The sequence below is a fragment of the Zosterops lateralis genome (assembly GCF_965231275.1).
Source record: "Zosterops lateralis genome assembly, chromosome: 3".
NCBI lineage: Eukaryota > Metazoa > Chordata > Aves > Passeriformes > Zosteropidae > Zosterops > Zosterops lateralis.
The window spans coordinates 22,267,452-22,290,806 of record NC_139764.1 but is presented as its reverse complement, the minus strand read 5'-3'; the positions used below and the strand labels follow the sequence as shown (position 1 = coordinate 22,290,806).

The window sequence follows — 23,355 nt, the reverse complement described above, 5'->3', positions numbered from 1 at the left end:
TCCAGGCTGACTGTACAGAAACTCAGCAGCAATGTCAAAAATTAGTCTTGCCATGGAAGCAACTCTGCCAAAGCCGGGCTTACAACATGCTGATGAGTAAGATTTTATGTCTTTGTGGTCAACTGGTGAGGCTTTACTGGAACAAAGCGCAAAGCAGGACCCAAGGTAGGGCACTCAGCTGGCAAATGCAGCTGCCTTTCCAACACCTCCCAGAACACAGGATGACTGGGGGCCTTTGGCATCTTTTCTGTGCATGACCTTTTAAGGAATGTAGGTCCCTAACAAATCCACTGACTCCCACATCAGGGAGACATGACAGACGAAGGTTTTAAAGACACTGCTTTGTGACTTGTGCTCAGCTACAGGGAGCCCCTGCCCCCAGTTAGCACCCAGACCTGCTGACAGAAGAAGTGAATTCAAACTCACCAGCCCACAGAGAAGCCCGTGAAGTGGCAGCACCTGCATGAAACCCTCCTGTCCAAATGACAACCCCAAGAAACAGACAGTCTGCATTGTTGATGGTGTCTGATTTATTTCACCACAGCTGTTCCCCAGCAAGGTCACCATGGGCCTGTGCTCTTGCCAGGCACAGCAGAGTCCACACACTTATAGCAAAAGTCCAAATGAGGGCTGGGTACCAGCACTGAGGTTGCTGAAGGCCTGTTCCTGACACCAGAGTGAAGTCAATCAGCAAGCATTTGAACTCCTGCCAGAGCACCGTAACATTAGGAGACAGCAGGCAAGTTATAAAAATCCAGAGCATTTCTGCTCCTCAGAGCCAGCCCTTCACAGCACCCCCCTCTGCACTCACATCCAGGCTAAGGGCAGCTGTGATCAGGCTTGGGCACACTGCAGGCACAACTCAGTGATGTCCAAGAATCTGAAATTAATCCCACCTATGGTAGATTAGTGTAACTGCAGAGCTGATTTCCAGGCATGGCTTGCTCAGCCCACAGAGGCACTGGAAAGCAAGGAGCACAGGAGCGCCTCCTGGATCTGCACTGTGAGCCATCAGTGGCACCTGGACTTTCTAGAGGGTGAGAAAACAGCATGTGGGTGGCAGCTTTTGACACAGCAGCTGAAACCTCCCACCAGGCTCTGCCAGATGGCCATCAGCCTGGCACCCAGCTAAACCAATTGGGCTCTCTGGGACAGTGGACTCATCTTGTTTGGTTGGTGAGCCCAAAATATTTAATACTCTACTAGATCCAGTCTCATCAGCTAATACCTACAAAAATTCAAGTAGAAGCACAAGCCAAGCAAAGTGAGTACTTCAAACACTCAGACCCTTGCTCAGTTTCAGAAAAATATTGAAAGCTATTTCCAGACAAGTCTTACAGCTATTTTTGGCTGGGTCTTTCCTTCTCTATCAGGCTGGGCAGGAAGGCAAATTGGAAAGATCCAGATAAGGTCTGAACTGAGCACACCTGCCATCTCCCAGGGGTAACCTAACAGTGCAGACACTGATGTCACTCATGCCTTCACCTGTGGTCACTGGCCTCAGAGCTTGATGGGTTAAACAGCAGTTTGAAGTCTTCTCAGGATGAAATAAGTGGTTTATACCTGATAAGATGATCAGCTGTACTGGCCTTTCCAGTAAAGCTTCAGTGCCCACAGAGCACATAAACCACAAACAGGTTGCTATAATGGGAGAGTATTGTGGATATAACCTTGACCACTTCTGGTGAACAAAGAACAGGATCACATTCTTGTTGTGACCCTCCTCCTTTCTAGCAGGACACCTGCAATTAGAGTGTAATAGAGCTCTACTTCTTAACAACTGCTTGTAACACATACACTAAAATTCACAGTGTCACCCTACTGTCAACCAATTTCAGTTACACACAATAAGGACATTGAGAGAGTGGTGGTGTGTAAGTGTGTGCATCTATTCATTTCATACTGGGATTAGATGGAACTCAAACATTTCCATCACTGCTCTCACAGGAGAAAGCCATTTGTTCAGAGTCTCCACATTCACTTGATGCTGCCTGGCTGCAGACAGCTGACTCTGTGTGACACCTGGCAGCACTGAGGACAGCTGAGGACTTGTGCTGGCACTTACCTTGAATGCTCAGCATCTGTCCCAGCTTCAGGGCCGCTCCCCGGACCTTGCACAGGGTCCTCACGATCCTTTCTGCGTTGGCCTCTGACAGGAACGGGCTAGAATCCATCACTGCTTTCTTCCCTGAGGGCAAGGGGAGAGTATGAATGAAGAACACTTTTCTTGGCAAGCCCATTTCACTCTGTTAGCCCACATTCAACAGGAGATTTGCCCTTCCCTAGGGAAATCAAACCAGAACTACACTGAGCGCCTTCACTGCAACCCAGGGGCACAGACTGAAGTTGTACATGTGCCTTGAGACAACTTTGACATTGTTGCTTGAGGGCCAGGAGCAGCAAGTCACAGCCTCCAAGAATGTCTGTGCTGCTCTGCAAACTGTCTGGGATCCTGGGTAGACATTGGTGCTTGAACTCACTGTGCCAGCCAGCACAGCCTAAAACACTGTGCAAAGGTGCCCTGAGCCCCACACCACAGGCTGCAGCACAGCCATAGCCTCAGAAGGGCAGCAGGAGTGAGCCACAGCAAGGAGAAATCCTCAAAAGCCTTGGAAGCACACTGGCCAACAGGCTCTTCCAAACTTTTTAATGTGGAAGTCTGCACTGAACAAGGCCAAAATATACACACTCAAACACACACTTTCCTGTCCCCAGCATGTGTAAAGCCTGATGTCTGACAGGCTCAGAGAGGTCACACAGCCATGTACACACCAGTGCCACAGTTCCAAGTGTGCAACAGGGGGATTGGGTGGCGTAAGAAGCACTTCCCTTCCACTTCACTTTTTTTTTTTTTTTTTTTTTTTTTTTAATTAAGGGAGAGGGGAAGGAGACCCGCATTCTAGTTTGTGGTCCCTTTGGGAGAGGCAACCCAGAATTACCTTCCAGGGCAATGCCCAGTAGAGCAGGGACAGAGGGGAAGGCAGACACCCACCCACCTCTTCTGCTGGGGCTGCAGATCAGCTCCTGCTGACAGAGAGCCAAGCAGGAGGAAGGTCAGGCCTTACAGCCAGGCTGCAGAGCTCACAGCTAATATGCTGATCTTGCAGCTACATCGTTTTTAGAATACTTTAGGAACAAAGGACAGAACAGCTGAAGCCCCCATAAACAATAAGCAGCACCCGAAAAGGCACAGCAGATGAAAACAGCCCTGGAGATCTCAGGCAGCAGATGGAAATCACTGGTATGTTATGTGCTGACTAGAGAAGCCAGAGATCCTCTCCATCTCCTGGTAGCTCTCAGGAAGGTACACAGAGGGACTTAGATTGGCCAGGGGACAGGAGAAATAAAAGAGACATTGAAGTAACTGCTGTCAAAACTCTGGTAGCTCCCACAACGTGGTACCATTTTCTTGAGGTGCCAATGCATGTTACTGATCTGACAGACACCCTTCAGTCCCTGCAAACAGATGGATTGCTTACAGGCCTTCCCTGCAGAAGGGATTCCATAGAACTCTCCACTGGCAGAGCACACATGTGCCAGGTACAGGCTGCTCTCCTGCCCTTCATCCCCCCTCTTTCTTTCATCTGTTTTGTGGGATAGCAGCAAGATGGCACTGCATGTGGAACATTCCCTGTCCCAAGTCAAGAATGTACAGGAAAAAGAGGAATAAAAACACCAGGAGTATACAGGACAGGCATCCTGCTCTTGAGGGCAAGATACAGGAATGCAGGAGAGGTCCGGAATTCACCATTTCCAGCACACTGCAATCCTTGGAGCACATTTTGCTCTGGATAATGGATGTAAGGAGACCTAGAGAATGAACAGGTAGAGGGATCTGGCTTTGCACACTGGAAAAGCTGTCTCTCAAGTGTCCTATCAGGAAAACTGTGTCCTTAGCAATGATGAGGCAAATCCCTGTATGAGATGACACAGGACCTAGGAAAAGTACTGAATCAAAGCCTTATCTTCCTTCCCACCACTGCACACAGAAACATCCTCCTCTGAGTCAGCAGCAGAATAAAGGGGTTAGTTAATGATTAAAGCCACATCCAGAAGCCAGTGAACCCTGACAATTTTAACTCTTATCAGAGAAAGAGCCAAACACAGGCAGTCCCAAATCCTCCTCTGGCAGGCTTCTCATTGAAGTCAAGCCTCCAGGGGCAATACCTGATCACCAGGCAGCCCAACAGCACGGGAGCAGCTCTTGCTTATGTACTTTGCTACAAGGGTATGCATGATCAGAAGGTGACCTGGAAGCAAGAATGGAAAGCAGTACTATGTCAATGGCAACCAGAGAGAAAACAGACACAGGCTTCCAAAGCTGGTGGAAAAGGAGTGGGGATAAAACCCACCACAAGTTCATGAAAAAATACACCGATTTTCAGTGAGTTAACTTTTTACCCAAAGATGGCTGGCACATTATTTCTTCCCCATCTTCAGATCACAAGGCGGGTTTCACTTATTTCCCCAGGGAAAGAAAAAAAAAAAAAAAGGCAAAAAGAAGTCACATAACAAGGTGATTCAGCATGACCCTTTCCCAACCTGTGTGCAACTCACAGCTGCATCACTCCTTTTCCACCTTCTTTGCCACCGTCAAATGGAGAACTAGTGACTGGATTTTGTATTTGTTTTAGGACCATCTGCCACAGAAACTTTGGGGCAAGGGAATAGTCAAGAACATGGCCTAAGAACTTGAGACTGAGACTGACAACCCAAGGATATTGCATTACTGCCTTTTATAAGAAAATCCCACTGTGTTCAAATCCAGGCCAAATGCCAGCTCTGTCCAGCCTGGCATTTGTGCAGGGCCTGAAGAACTGCCCGGGACAGATCATTAATAAGTGACAAAGTTGTCCTTGAACCCAGAGTCTCTATATTTGTATCAGCAGCTGTTTATTTGGGCACTCTCATTTTAATTCCTGGGAATTTATTCTGTTTTTCCATTCCCACCCTGTGTGGGCCTTATACTGTATTTACATACAAGTGTGTACTTCATACACACTTTAAATACTGAGACTGCCATGAAAGTCACAAGTGACAGAGGTTATCGGCCCACCAGGAAAATTTGAACTGGAAATCAAGTCAGTCATCCTCTTTTTAACAAAATAAGATGAGCCCAACCTCTTAAAGATGGCAGCAAAACCCAAACAAACCTGCACCGACTTACAAGAATTTGGCAGCAGAATGAATTTCTGCCCAGGACATAAGGCTTGGATGGAAAAGGATGAAATTCACCCTTGCACCAGGCATATTTAATCTAGACTAAGTCCTTGAAGAAGTGAATTTTTTATGGAAACACAGACAATCCAAAGCAGGGAAAGAAGGGTCCTGTGGCCACTAAACAAGGATGAGGAAGCTGAGCAGGAAAAAACGGATCAGCACTAGCACAGTTGCTACAGAACATACAGGAGAGTAGGAATTTGTAGTCCCTCTGATAACAGCAATGGAAAGAAGAAGTACAAGCTGTGCTATCTAGATCATGTGCAGCTCAGGAGTGTCTGGCTAAGGGGCTGAGACTAAAGGACCAGTGTTTCTGACTCCATTTTAAAGGTGTGAAGACACTTCAGTTTGTAGTAACTAGGCGAGAGGAGGGCAACTAAGAGAAGGCTTTTCCTCATTATTCCCGGGTGTCAGTGAGAGTGTGAAATTCTTAGGCATGCCTTTGGGCATACACACACATCCCACTTAAGTCTGGAGTGCCAAGAAGTTCCTATTAATATTGCAGCAGTAGGGAGAGAAATTACATCCTCCAGCAGCTTCCCACGAACAGGACAATATGTCATTCTCAAAAGAGACAGGTTCTCAGCCCAAACTCACGGTGCTGGCAGCCACAAAACTTGGGAACAAATGCCTCAGGCTGAAATCAGGAAAAGTATTTTTAAAGAAACATAGAGGTACTTATGTAATGAGATTTGCCCCAAGAACAGCTCAGGCTGGCACTGTCAGGAAACCAGTAAGAAAATGGAATCTTGGACTCCCACTTTACACCTATCCTCTGCTGTGCATTTCTGCAGGAGCAGAGCCCATGGAGAGAGCTCTCATTCATGGAGCCTTACCCACCACTCTAATACTGTGGAAAACACACATCCAAGGATACGAGCTAGGGGCTGTAGCTGAGTCACCTGGAAACTTTCCTGTGTCTTTGGCCTGAGAAGCTCCAGAGTACAAAGCTGGAAATCTTTCACTTTTGCCTCACCTCCACACTTGTCACTCTTGGCCCATTCTCAGTTCCACTGTTGATATTACTCTCCTTTATAGCAAAACCACTGCTCCAAGATCTTATCTAAGCAGACTTGACAGCAAGAGGGGAAGCAACAAGGAAAGACAAACAAACACCTAAAAATAAAAGCCAGGTCATTTTCTAATTCCCTGCCTAGCACTGAAGTCGGCAGTTCTCATGGCCTTATTTTTAATCAAGGTTTCTTCAAGAAAATCACTCTTCCCAAAGCAGGATTCAAGACTGTAAAGCAGGCTTCTGACTTCTGACAGAGAAAAATAATAGTTTCCCCATCAAAAAGATAGAAGTTTAGAGGTGCCATTGCTTTATTGCAAGGAGAAACTGTCTTCTGCCCTCTAAATTTAAAAAAAAAAAAAAAAAAAAAAAGCAATCCTTCTCAAGCTCTAAGAGAGAGGAACAAAGCTCATGTTATTCCCTCAAACTTCGCAGCTTTGCAAGCTCATGTTTTCACTTGGGGTGTGCCCAATGAGGAAATACTCTGGCAAGGAGAGAAATACCAACAGCTGAGCAATTCCGCCTCTGTAAAAAGCAACACAAATCAGCTTCCAACAGGTATCAACAACCTGTCAAACATTCCAAGTGCTGAAGGCAAAAAGCCTTCAAGGATTCTCTACAGGATGAGCTGTGTTTGCCTGAGTGCATATTCTTAAATCAAAGCAAAGAAACCCACCCATCCTCAAACACCTCAGGTCTTAGAGAGAAACAAGAACTCTTTGCCAGGGATCCTTCTTCTCTGCTGAGCTGCTCTGTATTGCCTTCCTGTTAATATTTGCATTTTGGTATTCCAAATACAAGCAGAATCCTGGGTCATCCACAACCCCTGCCTCCCACTAATGGGAATGTGTTTTATATCCTGAAGTGTTGTTTTATGGTTTGGGAATTTCTTTTGGTTGGGATTTTTTTGTTTGGTTGCTTTGTTTTTTTAGTGTTTCAGACCTTGAATTTTGCAGTATCCCACCAAAACTTTTCCTGGATAACAAATAAGTGAAAGGAACCATAAACTTCAGAACAATCTCATGTTTTCTGCAGAAGAACACCTAAATTTTCTATGCCCCAAGCCATTCACCCACACACCCCCCACAATATTTTACCAACACATATGCTTAGAAGAAAGCCACCATGACACAATCAGGTACAACTTTAGGAGCATTTTACCTCCAAATAAGCTGGAAAGGAAAGAGGATCAGGTCAATTTGCACAGCACAGCCTTTTGCATGTTATGAGAATCCTTTAGAAGGCAGCAAAAGACAGATACTGGAAATGGATAATTTCCATTTAACAGGAGCATAAAGTGCTTTTATCTCTCTTACAAGAGAGCAGCCATCCTCCAAGTTCCTCCTAGGCAGAATGTCCTTTAACTTCAAACAGACTGCAACCACTAACAAAATTTTCAGACAGGTTCATCTAAAGTTTCTGTACTGATAGAAATACATGGTTTCACTGGGCAGTTTAAAAAAATTGTTAAGTCAAGACAATCCAAGAATGGACACAGGGATAGTATTCAACCTCACAGTTGGCTATGGGAAAGTAAAACTATACAAATTGTGTTGGCATAAACACATTCTCTGGAATATTCCTCTGACCTCTGTCTATGCAATGAGGCTGTGGTGTACTGAGATGGGAGAAGAGCCAAGAGATGAAGAATAGTATTGAAAACAAAAGAACTACCCATATCCCCTGTTATTCTGTCTCACCACCCAGCCTTGAAAAGAATACAAATCTTGCAAATGCAGGTAAACTCTGTCTAGGGATAAAACAAAGAGGAGGAAAAAAGAAAATGCAAGGACATTGAAAGGGCTTACCATTACCACTGCGCTCCTCAGGTCTAAGGCTCTTCTTTGCCACTTCTGCCAGTGCCCCAATGCCAAGACCAACAGCCAGTCCTTTAAAATAAGAAAAAAAAAGACTCAAGTCAGAATGAAAAATCCTTCCAAGCTACATACAGAGGCATTTTTGGTAGTTAACTTTGAGCCACACATTCAAACACACAACAGCTCTAATAGAACATCCTGGCTTTTGCAATGGAGTCATCTTCACTTAACACTGAGGAGTTTTCTCCTGTATTTCTTCAGCCCAGCATGCCAGCCAGGAATCATAGGCCAGGCCAGTCTGGGACATCTGGCTTTTATAAAGCATGTCATAAGTGTTACTCAGAGCTTTGTGCTCTGGCTAATGTCCTGCTGTAGACTCAAATCATGGAGTTTAAAAGAAGAGAAAAAACCAGAAGCCAAAACTCTCATAAACATGGTTCTCAAATACAATTCTCAAGAAGGAATAGAATCCCTCTCACTCCCCACCATGCCACAACAGCAGGAGGAAAAACTGTATTTAGGAAGAAGCCACTGCCAATAGAGCATAAAGTTTTGCAACGTTGCTGTCTAAGTATTAGGTTTAATTGTGCTCATTATCTGCCTCTTCCTTCCATGTGCTCATTTGCTGTGACGAACAGAAACACGTTTTTCCCCAAGGCTCACCTTATATCAGCAGTGTTGGAACCTGCAGTCCCAAGGAGCTGGGGTTAATCCCACACAGCAACAGTGAGAGCAGGAGACAAAACACCAGCACTCCACAGGCACTATCAACCTGGCAAGCAGTGAATTCCAGGGTGCTGCTTCACAGCCACAGGTTAAGCTGTGACTACAAAAGCAGCGTTATCTGCCTCCGCTAACCAGAGCAAAGGCACCGAAGATTAAACGAGGCATGGATCTTATCATGCAGCAATCCATACTACCAAAGGTCTCACTGCCTTCCCAATATCAAAATATTTATTTTTCTGGATAATAAATGACATGAGCAACCAGAACAGATGGTGCTGCTCCACATCTCCTCAGCAATGGTGCATCCCGCTGTGCCGTACTCCCTCCTACACTCCTGACAGTACTGGGTACACCTGCTTTCCAAATGCCCCAAGCCCTCCTCAAGGCACTACTGGAAAACTTCCCAGGTAAAACAAGCAGGAAACAAAGTCAGCACAATGAAGGAAGCAGAGCTGTCCAGCACATGGCATTTTGCACGTGTGCAAGGAGAACCACATGCACAAATTTTGTAGATTCAAGTGAGAAAGCCTGGCCACAAAGAAGGTGACCCTCATCCTGCACTGGAGTTTCTCCTCTCTCTCATCAGGCAACCTCCCCCTCCCCATACAATTTCAGGCTTGTATAGTTTGTCTGCCTCACAAACAGCTCTACTTTCAATCTTACACTCTACATGCACTGGGGCCAGAGAATACTGCATAAGGTGAAGCACTGGAGGCATCAGTGACATTACAAGATGGTTGGGGTTTGGGTTTTTTGATTGGTTTGGTGGGGGTTTTTGTGGGATGGTTTTTGTATGGGGGTTTGGGGTTTTTTTAATTTTTCTATATTTTTCTGCAAGTTTTTCTATGGGGTTGCAGCACTGAAGGAAGTCTGATGTTAGTAACTAACTCGTGCAGACCCTTCAATTGTGCCAAACCATGCATCGCCAATGAACTAGTGTTTTGCACCAGAAATCCAGAGATTTTATTAGCTAAACAAAGTGAGAAAAATACCCCTAGGCTTCACAGAAAACAAGCAAAAAAGCTTTTCAAACATAGCATAAACAACACCTACTAAAATGCTGATACATTATCATTTCCAATCAGATCCCACATGCAAGACAGTAACTTGGAGCAGACAGTACCAAGAGTCAGACAGGAAGTCAATAAAGACATATCTTATCAACAAGATGTGATTTTTCTAGACTAAATATCACTCACATTTCTGTTGGCCTCAATCCCATTTTCACCACCTCTAAACCAATGCTCCCCACCATAAGTCAGTTTGGTCATTATCAGAGTTAGATTGAACTGACTGGCAGTCATTGGTTTCAAATTAAAAAATCACATTGTCTTCTAAAGGTTCTATGTTCAATATCTCTAATTAAAAATTACCAGATTTACTCCCTGGACATAAAAGAAAACATATCTGAAGTTTCTAATCTCTTCATCATTAAGACACTTCAAAGGTAAATTAAATACTAGGAACCAGATTCTACTCTGTCTTGCAGAATAAAGCTGGAAAGGTTATTACAGCTTGTTTAAAGGCAGCTTGGGTTGGCATCAGTGTGGGCAAGATCAGACCACAAACGAATGTGTTTTCTACCTTCCCTCTCAGGGATGTGCACAGCTGAGTATCTGTACTAATATTGTAGACTGCACTAGAAAAAGAGCTGCTTTTTCAATAGGTGCTCTTACAGTTTCCTCACTGCTCACTCTGTCCAATTCCCAAAAAAGATGAACCCAAATCACCAATAAACAACAGTTTTAAACAAACTAAAGTCAGGCAGTAACAAGTGCATGGTTAAAGCTGCTAAGCATTAAAGATCTGAAATTTAAACAAAGGCTTCAAGCATCTTCAACCTATAATCACAGTGTTTGCTGCTTAGCAGTCAAGCTTGCAAAAAAGGAGGATGTAGGGGTGGATGTTTGGGGTTAAGGTGTTTGTCTGCCCAAGGAACCACTACAGATGCTGAGGTCCTGCTCCCCAGGAAGTACCTGGACATCTGCCTGCCAGCAGGGAGTCGTGAATGAACTCTTCTTGCTGCTTTGCTTGAACATGGAGCTTTTTTTGCTTCCCCTCTTAAACTATCTCAGCTCCCAGGTTTTCTCCCTTTGGCTCTTTCCTATTCCTTCCTGCAGTGGGAGGAAATGAGTAAGCAGCTATATGGGGCTTAGCTGCTGCTGTTCACTTGCTACCAAAAACAAGTCACCCTTGGGTCAAGATAAGGACAGGGAGATCACTCAGCAATCATCATCACAGGCAAAACAAACTCGACCTGGGGAAATTAGTTCAATTTATTACCAATCAAATCAGAGTAGGATAATGAGAAATTAATACTAAATCATAAAAGACATTCTTCCTACTTCTCTCTTCTTCCTGAGTTTAACTTTACTCCTGAATTCTCTACCTCCTTCCCTTCCCCAGCAACCCAAGGGGAAGGGGATGGTGGTAACAGTCAGTCCACCACACATTGTTTCTGCCACTCCTTCCTCCTCAGGGAGAGGACTCCTCACACTCTTCCCCTGCTCCAGCGTGGGGTTGCTCCCACAGGAGACAGTTCTCCACAAACTTCTCCAATATGAGTCCTTTCCATGGGCTGCAGTTCTTCACAGACTGCCCCTTCCACAGACAGGCCCCTTCCACAGGGTGCAATCCTTCAGGAACAGGCTGCTCCAGCACAGGGCCACCACAGGGTCACAAGTCCTGCCAGCAAACCTCTTCCAGTGTGGGCTTCACACAGCTTTCCTCAAGCATCTATCTCCTCCACTGTGGGCTCCTTCATGGGCTGCAGGGGCACAGCTGCCTCACCATGGCCTTCACCACAGGCTGCCAGAGAACCTCAGCTCCAGCGTCTGGAGCATCTTCTCCACCTCCTTCTTCCCTGACCTTGGTGTCTGCAGGGCTGTTTCTCTCACTCCTCTTTCCGGCTGCATTTGTGCTGGTTTTTTTTCCCTTCTTAACTCTTATCCCAGGGGCACTGCCACCATTGCTGATGGCCTTGGCTTGGAGCCACCTTGGAGTTGGACACGGGGAAAGCTTCTGGCAGCTTCTCACAGAAGGCACCACACAGCCAAACCCTTGGCAAGCAAACCCAAGACACTCACTTGCCACTCACATCACAGTCTGAATCCTGCAGCTGTCAGGCCTACATGCACTTTACTAACATACCTCAACAGACTGGGTTTCTGCTTTTGTTGTTTTCAAAATCGTTAAAATCACATTAAATCTGGACTTCACCACAAGCTTCCTGAATTTTCTTTATTGCAAAAGAATCTTATTATATCATTAAAATAATAAACTTAGAAACCAGGAATATGATTAAGGGAGACAGGAGCCGCTCAGAAAAATCAAATAAGGCAAGGGAGGGAGAATGGAAATTAAAAAAAGATCAAGAACTGAGTAGGTGGAACTGATGAGCCATCAGGCTACAAAACAAGCATGGAACAAAAAAAACTGCAGAAAATTTTGTTTTGTCAATTACAATCCTGGGAAGAACAAATAAATAAAAGTCAAGGATACTATTTAGTACTATAAATACACCTACCAGCAGTCACTCTGGCTGCTGCCAGAAGCATAGAAAAATACATATAAAGGGCTAAGAAGTTCAGTAGAGGATCTGATGCTAATCACAGAGCCATATTAGCTCAGTATTACATGCAAGTGTTGGAAAATATGATTTTCAATCTTTCCAGTAAAATGTTCTTAGCCCACAGAAGAGTGAGAAGCCAGGCAAACTCAGCAGTCCAATTATTTCTCCCTCCTGTTGCTAATTTGTCCATCACCCACCAGAGTGTCTTGACATCATGGCTGACACACAGCTGAACACTCCCTATAACACTGGAGGGAATGAAAGAAAACAAGCAAAGATAGGAGGAGGAATGGGATCATGCCAATAGCATGGGAATTCAGCTATCTGAACCCCAGGAACAGTTATATGAACTCTGTTTTTTACCTACTCAACATCATTCCATCTTATCCAACCCTAAAATAATTCTGTTCTAATATGGAAATAAAGGTGGGAAAGTGAGCTTTATTTTTTTTTTAACAGTTAAAATAAAAATCAAATGCTAGTTTGACTGGTGTGGAGGCTGTAGGAGAAGAATCCACCTCAACCACTTTATTTCCCAGAATGATTTCTTGGGGTCTTCAAATGCAGATGGCATCCCAAAGCACACAAGAAAATTCCTGCACAAAAAGTTTACTTGCTCTAAGCTACATTCCCTCACAGGTATGGAACAGCCTCCTGCCCTTAATTATTTTTAAGGCAATGTAAAGAGCCAGGCAGTAGAGCAGGAAATAATCACCCCCTCATCACCTGCCATTCCTGGTTTGATTCTAATAATTTGAATGTCCTAGGAAGCAAGGACATAGCCAGCTCAGTAATATTCTACAGGTTAACAGTGACATTTCCTGCAATATTTCTTCATCCTCCCCCATCCAATGTGGCCTTGAACACTTCCTGAAATGGGACATCCCTGTCCTCTCTGGGCAGGCTGTGCCAGTGCCTCACCACCCTCTGAATAAAGGATTTCTTCCTAACAATTAATATAACCATGCCCTCTGTCAGTTTAAAGTCAGTATCCCTCATCCTATTTTACCCTTGTAAAAAGTCCCAAAATATTACCAAGGGATATCTTAAACTGAAATAAACTACCTATAGACCACATCTGTTGTTTGCTAAGCCACTGTACTGACAGTAACTGTTTCTCTTTGCTGATGTAAATTAAAATTCAGAGGGAAAGATAAGCAATGAATGCTAACAAGAGATTGCAGAGACCAGAGAATTTGAACAACTTCTGCAAAAGAATTTTCCCCCGGAAGCCCTCTAAAAGCAAGCATTCTGTCTTGCCAGCTATTTTCATCATATAAAGCAGACAACTGGAGGAGAGTAGCAAGACCAAAAGAAATAAATGACACACAGGTATCTGGAGATGCTGCTTATAAAGAATCTTTCTTTCCTACTCTCCCTTAGTGGTTGTGGCTATTTGTTTTGGTTTTTAACTCAAGGTTAGGAGAAGACAGGTTATACTTCCCCTAGAAGCATGAGTTAGCCTTCCCTCACACAACAGCCTCGGGTGCCAAAAGGTGGAACATAAAGCAACAGCACTGGAACCCAAAGCCCACAGAAAATTTGGTCATCTGCCACTTCACATCCACCAGCTGCCAGCAAGCAGCAACAGATGAATCAGAAGATGACAGATAAAAGTGCTGTGATACTCCTCATAACATTCAAGGCTAGATTAGAATGGAGACCAGTATGCTACTAGAGCTTAAGAACATAGTCAAGTGAGTTTTAAAGTGATGTCTTGTTACTCCAAAAAGCAGATCATGAACCCTGCTTCCCCTTAAGGAATACTAAGTGTGCTGTGAAGCCAGAGTGCCTGCAATAGACTCAGGGTTAAAGAGATCTGACAGACATGAAAAACTTATCATAAAATTCACTTGATGTTTATTCCTGCACTGCAAAGGATCAGCCCCTGCCCCAGCTCCTCCTAGTGTGCATATCAGTCCGACAAAAGGACACAGAGAAAGAACATTTTTTTAATATATAATAGTTGATCCGAATTACATTTGACAGATTATTTTCCTTTCTTCTGGGATCTGTAACAGAAGGATGTCTACTTTGTACATGGGCTACTCTACCAAATTTTGTGGAAGAGAATCACAAGAGCCACAAGAGACTGTTCACAACCTAGATAGGCCACTATGTCAAAACAGTACAGACACAAAAAAACCCAACCACAGCAACAGACAGACTCCTTGTCCAATGATTACCCAAGTAGCACTAGCTGTGTTCATCTCTTCACCTGCAATACTGTGATCCCTTTTTCCTCAGGAACATGTTAAGTCCTTTGATGGCTTTGGATACAAGATATTAAGTAAGCATCATCTGTCAATATTACTTAAGATATTTAGCTGCTTTTTGATATAGTAATTTGATATCCCATTCTGCATGTAAAATTCATTTAGGTTTCAGCTAGCTTGATCTGACAAGCTCAGAATTTACATCCTTCCTAGGAGAAAATGGTCTACAAGCAATGGCTAAGTAGATCAAGCCTTGGCTATTATCATGTCCCCTTGCTCAAAAAGGAATACCAGGAGGATATGTTTTGTATTTAAACATTGTTCAGAGAAGTAGCAAGGATAAGGCTGGGAAAAGATTAGTTAAAATAACAGCTGCTCCAGCTGTCTCTGCTTGACAGTAACAGCTCACTGTAAGAACTGGGAGAGTTTCCTCAAAGTGCAATCACATGTGCAGGACTGGGGTATTTGTACAAGGTGGGGAACAACCTGCACCTCAGTCTCCCATTGGAACAGCACAGCCCACATGGTATGTGTCACCATGAAGATCTGCAGCTCTGCTGTGCACCCCCAAGTCATCTGCCCCAAACTCTTAAGAGCAATGAAAAAGCCCAAATGGAGCTCTGAGCTAACTAAGCTGTTTGTGGGAAAGCACTTTCCTATTAGCAAGCTGAAGTGGCAGATGGCAGCAGGCAATGCTGCAGAGCAGGAGCCCTGCCACAGCCCGTGCAGGTGCCAGGGCAAACAGGGCAGTGCAAACTGACCTCCGAAGTTGGCGAGTCGGCCGATCCTGGTGACAGGAACCTTCCTCTCCCGCGCCCGCTCACTGAGCTGCAGTGGAGAGAGGGGAAAAACAGAACAAGAAATCCACAAATTAACTGGGCACCTGGTCAGACACCTGCAAAGTCAGAGCACAGCTCAGAGCACCTGAACAACTCCATGCTGCAGAAAGCTTTCATTGAACCCGAGCTTTGTATCCAATGGGAGATTTTCAAGGGAATACGGTGCAGAATGGACACATCATAAACTGAAACACACACACTGAGCAGAGGAGAGGACAAGAGGGTGGGAAAGACAGAAGAGGTGATAACCATGTCTGGAAACCCCATTTTCACTTTCAACTCAGCAGCCTTGTATTTTAAACTTGGAGAAGCTGCACAATGCTAGCCCAAACTCCCTTCCATTCATGGAATTAGAACACATGGAGAGTCATCAGATTCACAGGATTGTAGACAGTTCCTCCACACAACAGCAGGAGCAGCTAGGTATACAGTTTCATCAAATATCCTGAGTGAGTGAGCCCACAGTGGCACCTGATACTGGATGTGGGGAAGGAGACACAAGGTCAGAGCAGACAAGCATCTGCACTTGTGAGTTCTGCACTCAAGAGCATGAAGCTCTAAAGCAACAATTGTGAGCTATGCTACTCTCCAATCTATTTATGCTTCAGGGCAGCATTGCCTCCACCTCTACAACTGCAAGATGCCACACAGGAAGCCACAGTCTCCACTGTGAGGAGCTTAGGTCCAATTCTAAGCCTATGTACAACTCTTTAAACATCCTCTCATGTCAGATTATCTGACAGAGGGAGCAAGTGTGAAAAGAGAGACTGAAAAGCTGCTGACAGAATAAAGATTACAGGGTTAATGAGCATTGACACTTCCCTCTTTTGCCTCCCAAAATGGGACTAGCAGAAGAGGAAGAAATGAGAGAAACACGGAAGAAGGAGAGTTAGGACAATCTAGTACAGTCACCACAGTACTGAGAATCCTTAATTAAAACAACTTACCATCTGTTTGTAGGGTTTCTGCCCTGAACCTGTTTTGGCCTGTCTGGCTTTATCAATATCTTCAGCTGTTAATCCACCAACAGAGGAATGGTCTTGGTGAAAAGCTCTGTTTTGTCCAAAGGCAGTAGCAAAAGGATTTCCAGAGTCTCTAATGCCTCCAAACAACCTTGCATCCATTTTGGGAGGGAAAGGCTTCTGACTCATGCCAGAATCTCCAGTCTCATCAACATTTCTAAAAGGTCCATTTGTTGTGTAGGAGTAAGCAGGGCCTTCAGCGCTGTGCTCCTGAGCCTTGCCAGGGGCAGTGGAGAAGTCCATTGGAGTAGCTGATGGCTCTCGGGCTGAGAAGTCATAGTCTTTCCCAAAATCCTCACCAAAGTCAGTAAAGTTCTCCTGCTGTTTGCCTAGTTCCTGCAAACAATAATTGAAATACTTTAAGAAAAGATCTTAAACCTTGCTCCCTACCCACCCATGGTCCTCAGAGATGAGCATGCAGCTAAATGTCATGTCTCCACAGTAAGGAATTATAGAGATTTAGAGACTGGCACTGCAGACATTCACAGTAAGAGACAAAAATGAAAGGAAGAGACACTGAGGATGCCTGAAATCCCTGGCAACCTTTTAACTCCACTGATAGAACAAATTTTTTAAGTTTCTCAAGTATCCATAACTGGAGACACCTCGTTTTTACACGCTCTGCCAGAAAGGGTCACTAAAAGTGGAAGTTCACTAGAAGCAATGCACTGCTCAGAAACAACAGGTGATGGGAGATGCAATATCACATAAGAATAACATTGTTTTCCCTCCTCCCATCCTGTTTGCAGTCACACAACATGAGCACTTCCAAGCCCAAAGCCTGAAGCAATACCAGATACCTACTTACAGGCACAGTAAGCTCAGCCTTTCACAGCCATGACACTACCAACTGCAAAACACATTCCATTATTCAACCACTAAACTATGTGTTGTCATCCCAAAATAAATAAAATTCTGTGCCTGCAGCAAGGATAACAGCATTGGGAACAGCAACACTCCAGGCAAGCCTCTACTGACACTTTTCTCTTCTACCACTTTTCTCTAACCTTGCAAAAGCTGTCCCACAAAGTCCGGATATTTCTTAACACTCCTCAGTCAAAAATAAATACATAAATAAAAATAAACAGCAGAGCATTATCTCCTGTTCACTTATTCCTTGACATATTTTAGTTACCTATCTCAGCAGTGGCAATACCGTAAAATAACTGATGACTATTACAGGCAATCAACAGGATTTTAAATCCTGCTGTGGTCAGGCAAGCAGGTAGCATATTTCAATCTCTTTCCTAAACACTAATTAAATTTCCCTTCCTTAGAGAAAAACACCTGAACATGGTCTTTCCTGTTATTCAGCAAGTCTCACGCTATTCTGAACCTCAACATCACAGCGGGGGAGGAGAGGAGAAATGTTTACAGGTGGGGACTGTGGCCCACAATACTGACCAAGCAAGAAAGCCTCCTTACTTCCATACTTAGATTTTTAGAAACATGCCAGACAGCTAAACCCCTGTAACTTCATGTAAAAGATCTTCCCCTCTTCAGAACAGAAAATGCTGTATTTTTAGACTTCTTACTGAGCCCTGCTTTGGCAGCAGCTTCTCTTGCAACCAATTGCAAGAAGAGAATGCAGGGCAAGCATTCTGCAGTTGTGCTCATTGGGCTTCTCTTGTACAGAGAAACAGGTACAGAAACAAAACATCATCTCAATCTCCTCTTGGGTGCAAGAGGAGGACAATGACAAGACAAAGCACTATCCCCATCAACAAACACACAAGTTAGTTCTACTTCAAGCTTAAACAGAACCAAGAAAACACAGGCCCAGATTCCAGGACTGAAGCTATAGATTGCTCATTGCATAAAAACCATCAAAATCTCATTCGTTAGTTTCTGCTTAAAAAATGATCATCTGAGCTACAAACTCCTTCTAAAGGATGATGAGAGAGAAGTATCACAGATAAGCCCCTTGCTTTCAAAAGATGACAGCACACAAATGTGAAGCTCTTATAAATCTGCCCCCATCTCTGATAAGAGAAGCTGCTGTTTGGTTTTCCTGATGTTCCTCATTTGAAAGTCAGTTGCAAAAATCCAGCCTGGGCTGTAAGTGGTGAACATGCAAACACCTGATCCTGAGCCACTCTCAAAAACATCACGTGCACCAATTCTGCCAAGAAAGGAAGCAGCACTGAGATAAATCCGGTGCACCCTAAAAGAGCTACTTCACACAAGGCTCTCCAAAAGAGAGGTAAATCAATGCCCAAAATTTAAAGGAGACTCTAAATAAAAATCCCACTGACCAATCTGAGCACGAGCTTGAACTTTGACAAGATGAACAGAGTACTTTTCTTGTTCAGCATGTCTTAAATACTCAGTAATAAAAACACTAACATTCCCCTCCCATTCCTGTCCAAGCACTTTCCACACACCACAGATTCCAAAGAACTCCCAGGGCATTGCAACAACTATTATTACTATCAATCCCGCACTTCAGAACAAGGCTCTCATTCAAGATGTGAGTTCCCAGACACCCACGCAACAAAACCAAAAAAGTACCTGGAGAAAAAGCAAAACATCAGACTAGACTGTGCACAAAGATCTTTGCTTACCTGCACCTTCCCCAAGGCAGAACTGAATTGTTCCTCAGCAGTGGCCTGGAGGGTCTTTGCAATGGTGACCGCATCTCCCCCGAGGAGCACCTGCCGAAGTTGTCCTGCCTGGGTCTCCAGGATCGCTTTACTGAGCTTGGTCAAGCCCCTCATGACCATGATGGCATCACCCGCCATGACTGACGTCTTTCTGTGCTGAAAGATAAAAAGGGAGAGGGGGCAGGGAGACAAGATGTCAAGAACAAGTTTGCAACAGGTTTCGTGTCCCCTAAGAGCTGGCAGCACATCCCGGGCAAACCCCTTCCTGCTTTAGCAAGCAGCCACTGTGGGCCCTTGTCTGCAGCCCAGACAGCACCCAGGGCAGCCTGAGTGGCAGCTGGTTATCTCATCTTAGCAGGAAAAGAGAACTGACCCTGTTCTCAGGAGTTAGCATAACTTTCCAGGACTCCATACAAATATCCAAGTTACCATTGACCAGGGCAAGCAAAGACAGGTTGATGACAGTAAACACTGCAAAGACTGCCTTGATTCCTTCCAGATGTTAGAAGTGGATTAAAAACATTAACATTTGACCGTTAATTATTATGGGGCCTTGGAACATGTTCTCAGGTCCTGATAGCACGGATGAAGTTCCCTGTCACATTCCATTCCTGCCCTGAAGCCGTGCCTGCTCATTTTACATAGCCAAATTTCCTTACTCCCACACCTGTGATTAAGCTTTGTCCATCCTCCAAAGGTATCCTGTTCCATAGTCTGTTCTGTCCCCAACTCGTAGCTCACTCTGCTGCTTTTAATTGGAAATTTAAGCACACTCTCGACACCTACCTCCCAGAGCATTTGCAAAGTGCTGCACTACAGTGAATTTTTGACTCAGCCCCCCTTCCTTTTCAAGGGGTTCCATCTCAGATTTCTAACAGCCTGTGTGATTTCAGTGTCCTCAAATACAAACTGGGCACTGCAGGATGCAGGACAGAGTGTGTCTGACAAGAGTAATCTCCATCAACTCCTTTGGCTCAGCCTAGAACCAAGCTCAGGCTCAGAACAGTGACTGTCCTACATCACTGTGGTTCACTTAAAAGAAATCCAGGGGCTGGGGTGCAAAACCACTTTACAGGGGAGATTTTCACCTGCTTATTTCACTCATCTGCTACACCTTTAAAGCACAGACAGGGTCACAGTTCCAGGACTGGCTCAGTTGCACATGGTCCCATCTTTACTGACACAGAAAACAGAAACATGTAGTTGGAACAAGATGTTGACTAAGGTCCAGCCTTGCCCATACAGCAGTCTGTGTAATGATTTGGAAAGAAAAAAAAAATGTTCTGGCCGTAACAGATTAGCTATAAAATAAAAATCAAGCCCACCTAGGTCATTATTCTGTGGTTCTCATTACAAGACCTATCCACATGCTCCAGATCTCTAAGAAATTTACTCCTGCATCTCTCTGAGTTTAATCTCTATGATTTGTTTTAACCTAGCATAATGCACTTTTAAACCTAAAAGCTGCCTGTCAGGTAAGGAAATCTACTCTGTCAACAGGAAGTGTTTTTCTACCCCAACATCTTCACACTGGAAATTTCCACACGGATCTAGCTCAAAGCATTTATATGCACGTTGTCCTTCTAATTCAGAGCCAGGCAAAGAAGCCAGCCAAAAACCCAGTACTGACCCAGCTGAAATGAGACCATTCAAAGTTTGCCACTATTAAGAAATAAGTGCTTTTTTGATCACAAGTATTAGCAGCAAGGAAAGCTTGAGTGCAAAAAAAGTTCATTTCCTCCATCCCAAGAAGGGCAATAAAAGGTAAGCCAATACAGATTTGGACAACATACACACACAAATTTTTAACATTTATTTTTACTAATCAATCGCAGTAAAACTACACACTTCTTTCACCCAAAACCAGCCAAAGACCTTGTAATAAAGTGACAGTTATGATATGCTAAATGTGTGGTTTTTTAAATAATTAAGTCTCCAAACAAAATTTCAGGGAAGCTAATGCAGCCATAAGTAGATAACACATATTGCACATCACTCATTCAACCTTCCACTGTTAAATATATCAACAAGCAAAGAGTACCTATTGCCCTGCATAGATTTGGCTACAAGACATTACACTGGGCAAATCCCTACCAATATCTCTCAGACTTCCCTGTTATCAGCCCCATTTGCTCTGCAGAGCAGCTATAACCACCTTGGTACCAGGTAAGTGGTTTCTTAGCTCAAACATCAGCAACATGCTCCTATGCAGTGCTGCCAAAGGACAGACTATTCTAAATAAAATATATACTACATGATCAAGAAGGTAAAAGACTACGCACAAAAAAAATAACCAAGCGTTAGGAAAATTACCTCTTTTTTTTTTATGAAAAAGCAATAAGCACAGACAAGGACAAGAGACACAAAAACTGAGACAGAGGGAGCACATACTTTTGAGAAGGCTGGTACTGTACCCAACAACTACACTTGTGTTAATTCCCAGCACAGACAGCAGGCAAAGCATTTTTTCCCCCTAAGACAAGTTCTATTCATACCCTCCTAAATCAATAAATACAGTACAAGCAGGCTCTATCAGAAAGAGATTTAGGGAGTGGTTCCAAGTGGAATTAGTACAAAGTCTCTATCACACTTGACTTGCTCCCTGAGGGTTCTTTATCCAGCACTAGCAAAGTCAGCACTGTTAGCACAGAGCATGGACAAGTCAGTGGTGTCTACACAAGCTGTCAGTGGGCCTCTAACCTGAACTGAAGAGGGCTGACAAGTGTTAATCGTGAGCCCTTTTCCAAAAATAGGCAGGGTCACAGATCTGGCTTAGTAAACTTCTCAGAGCTGAATGAACCCCTGGAAAACCCCCACACCTTCCAGTACGAGGAAGCTCGAGCCAAGTCATCCTCAGAGACCAAGCAAGGTCTGCACGGTGGGCAGAGAGGCTCCTACAGGTAAGATGACACCTGATTCAGAGCCCAGTTAGAGCAGCAAAACTAAACCAATGCCTGGGATCCTCCTGTGTGCAACAATCCTCAGCCTCACAACCCACCACTCTTTAGAGTGACTGGCTGCCAAGTGTTTCCTCCCCTTTTCAACATTCCAGATCATCAGACTGAAGGTTTAAGCAAGTGTAGTGAAACACACAGCTTATCAGAGGCCCAGAACAGAAACCAAGAGCTTCACTACAAGCAACAGAAGAAATCATATATTTGTCTCACTGTAGAAACACATTCTTCCATTCATTCCCTTTCTTTTCCATGTGCCAATATGTGCTCCTACAGATACACAGACCTGCTTCACACTCCATGAGCTTCCTTCCAGATGCTTGTACAGTGAAAAGCTTTATTCAGACATACATATGCACATACATACACACACATACAGGATGGATCAAGTTTAAACATAAGATTTTTAATCATACAAATACCAGAAACAAATCTGAAAGTTCTCTGTGCATGACAACACAGCCTCTTTTAGTTTATGAGAACTACTTCTACTATCAACACTTTGCTAAACACCCAAACAGCGTTGAATAATTTAAAAAACAAAACAACATAACATAAAATAATTGACCAAAGAAAAAACATCAAAAAATCCCCCAAACAAAACTAGAGCAGTTTTACAGCAGCCCATACTCCCCCTCTCAGGTTTGCAGTTTTAGCTGCCTTCTTTATCTTCAACTTAAATGCTAAATAAATGAAAATTAATAATAAAATAATATTCACTTGGACAGGTAGTAAGGCAGATAATTAGATATCACATATCAGGAAGAGAAAACAGCTTCTACATCTTCCCTCTATCCATTATCCTTTATTGCAATCACTGTTATCTTAGTTGTATCTAAACAAGGACTAAAACTCTGGCTTCAGTGTTATAACTACCCACACCATCAGAGCAAGTGTGGCAAGAGCATAATGGAATAAAAATAATAAACACCACAAACAAGATGCAGAAGGCCAGATACTCAGGACATTTTTGGCCATGAACCAACAGTAGACTAAGTTCAATATAACTATTATTCATTAAGCTGCTCTGTAACTGTTCTTTTTACAGATTTCTTCCATTTCTTTTTATGTTTGTTGCCATACCAACCCTTTCATGTGATCCTTTAATTCATGGCTTTTTTCAGTTCCATCACACACCTCCCCACCAGTTCCTTTGATACCAGATTGCCAGGTCCCTGCCTAGATGTATTTTCATTAGCTGGATGCCTTGTGCTGCAGCTGACCCAAATTTTAACCATGCAGGGCACAAAACCAGCATTTTAAAAGGAAGAAGTTGCCATCATCCTTTAAATCAAACTAAAACCCACTTTGCTTATCTTATCCTTCATTCTTCCCTTCCCCATAACTGCTGTACATTGCAGCTTCAAAAGAAATG

General features: G+C 43.8%; 1 protein-coding gene across 1 annotated transcript in view; it reads right to left on the bottom strand.

The window, feature by feature from the left end:
- COQ8A (coenzyme Q8A) overlaps positions 1–23,355 on the bottom strand; it is a 41,500-nt gene that overhangs the window by 11,368 nt on the left and 6,777 nt on the right. Inside the window, exons 2-6 of the mRNA XM_083856713.1 lie at positions 18,988–19,182; positions 16,349–16,759; positions 15,324–15,390; positions 8,041–8,121; positions 2,066–2,188 (exon numbers count right to left, since the gene is read on the bottom strand). Coding sequence (XP_083712839.1) covers positions 2,066–2,188; positions 8,041–8,121; positions 15,324–15,390; positions 16,349–16,759; positions 18,988–19,164 — 859 coding nt within the window. The 5' untranslated portion in view covers positions 19,165–19,182. The remainder of the gene's footprint in view (positions 1–2,065; positions 2,189–8,040; positions 8,122–15,323; positions 15,391–16,348; positions 16,760–18,987; positions 19,183–23,355) is intronic.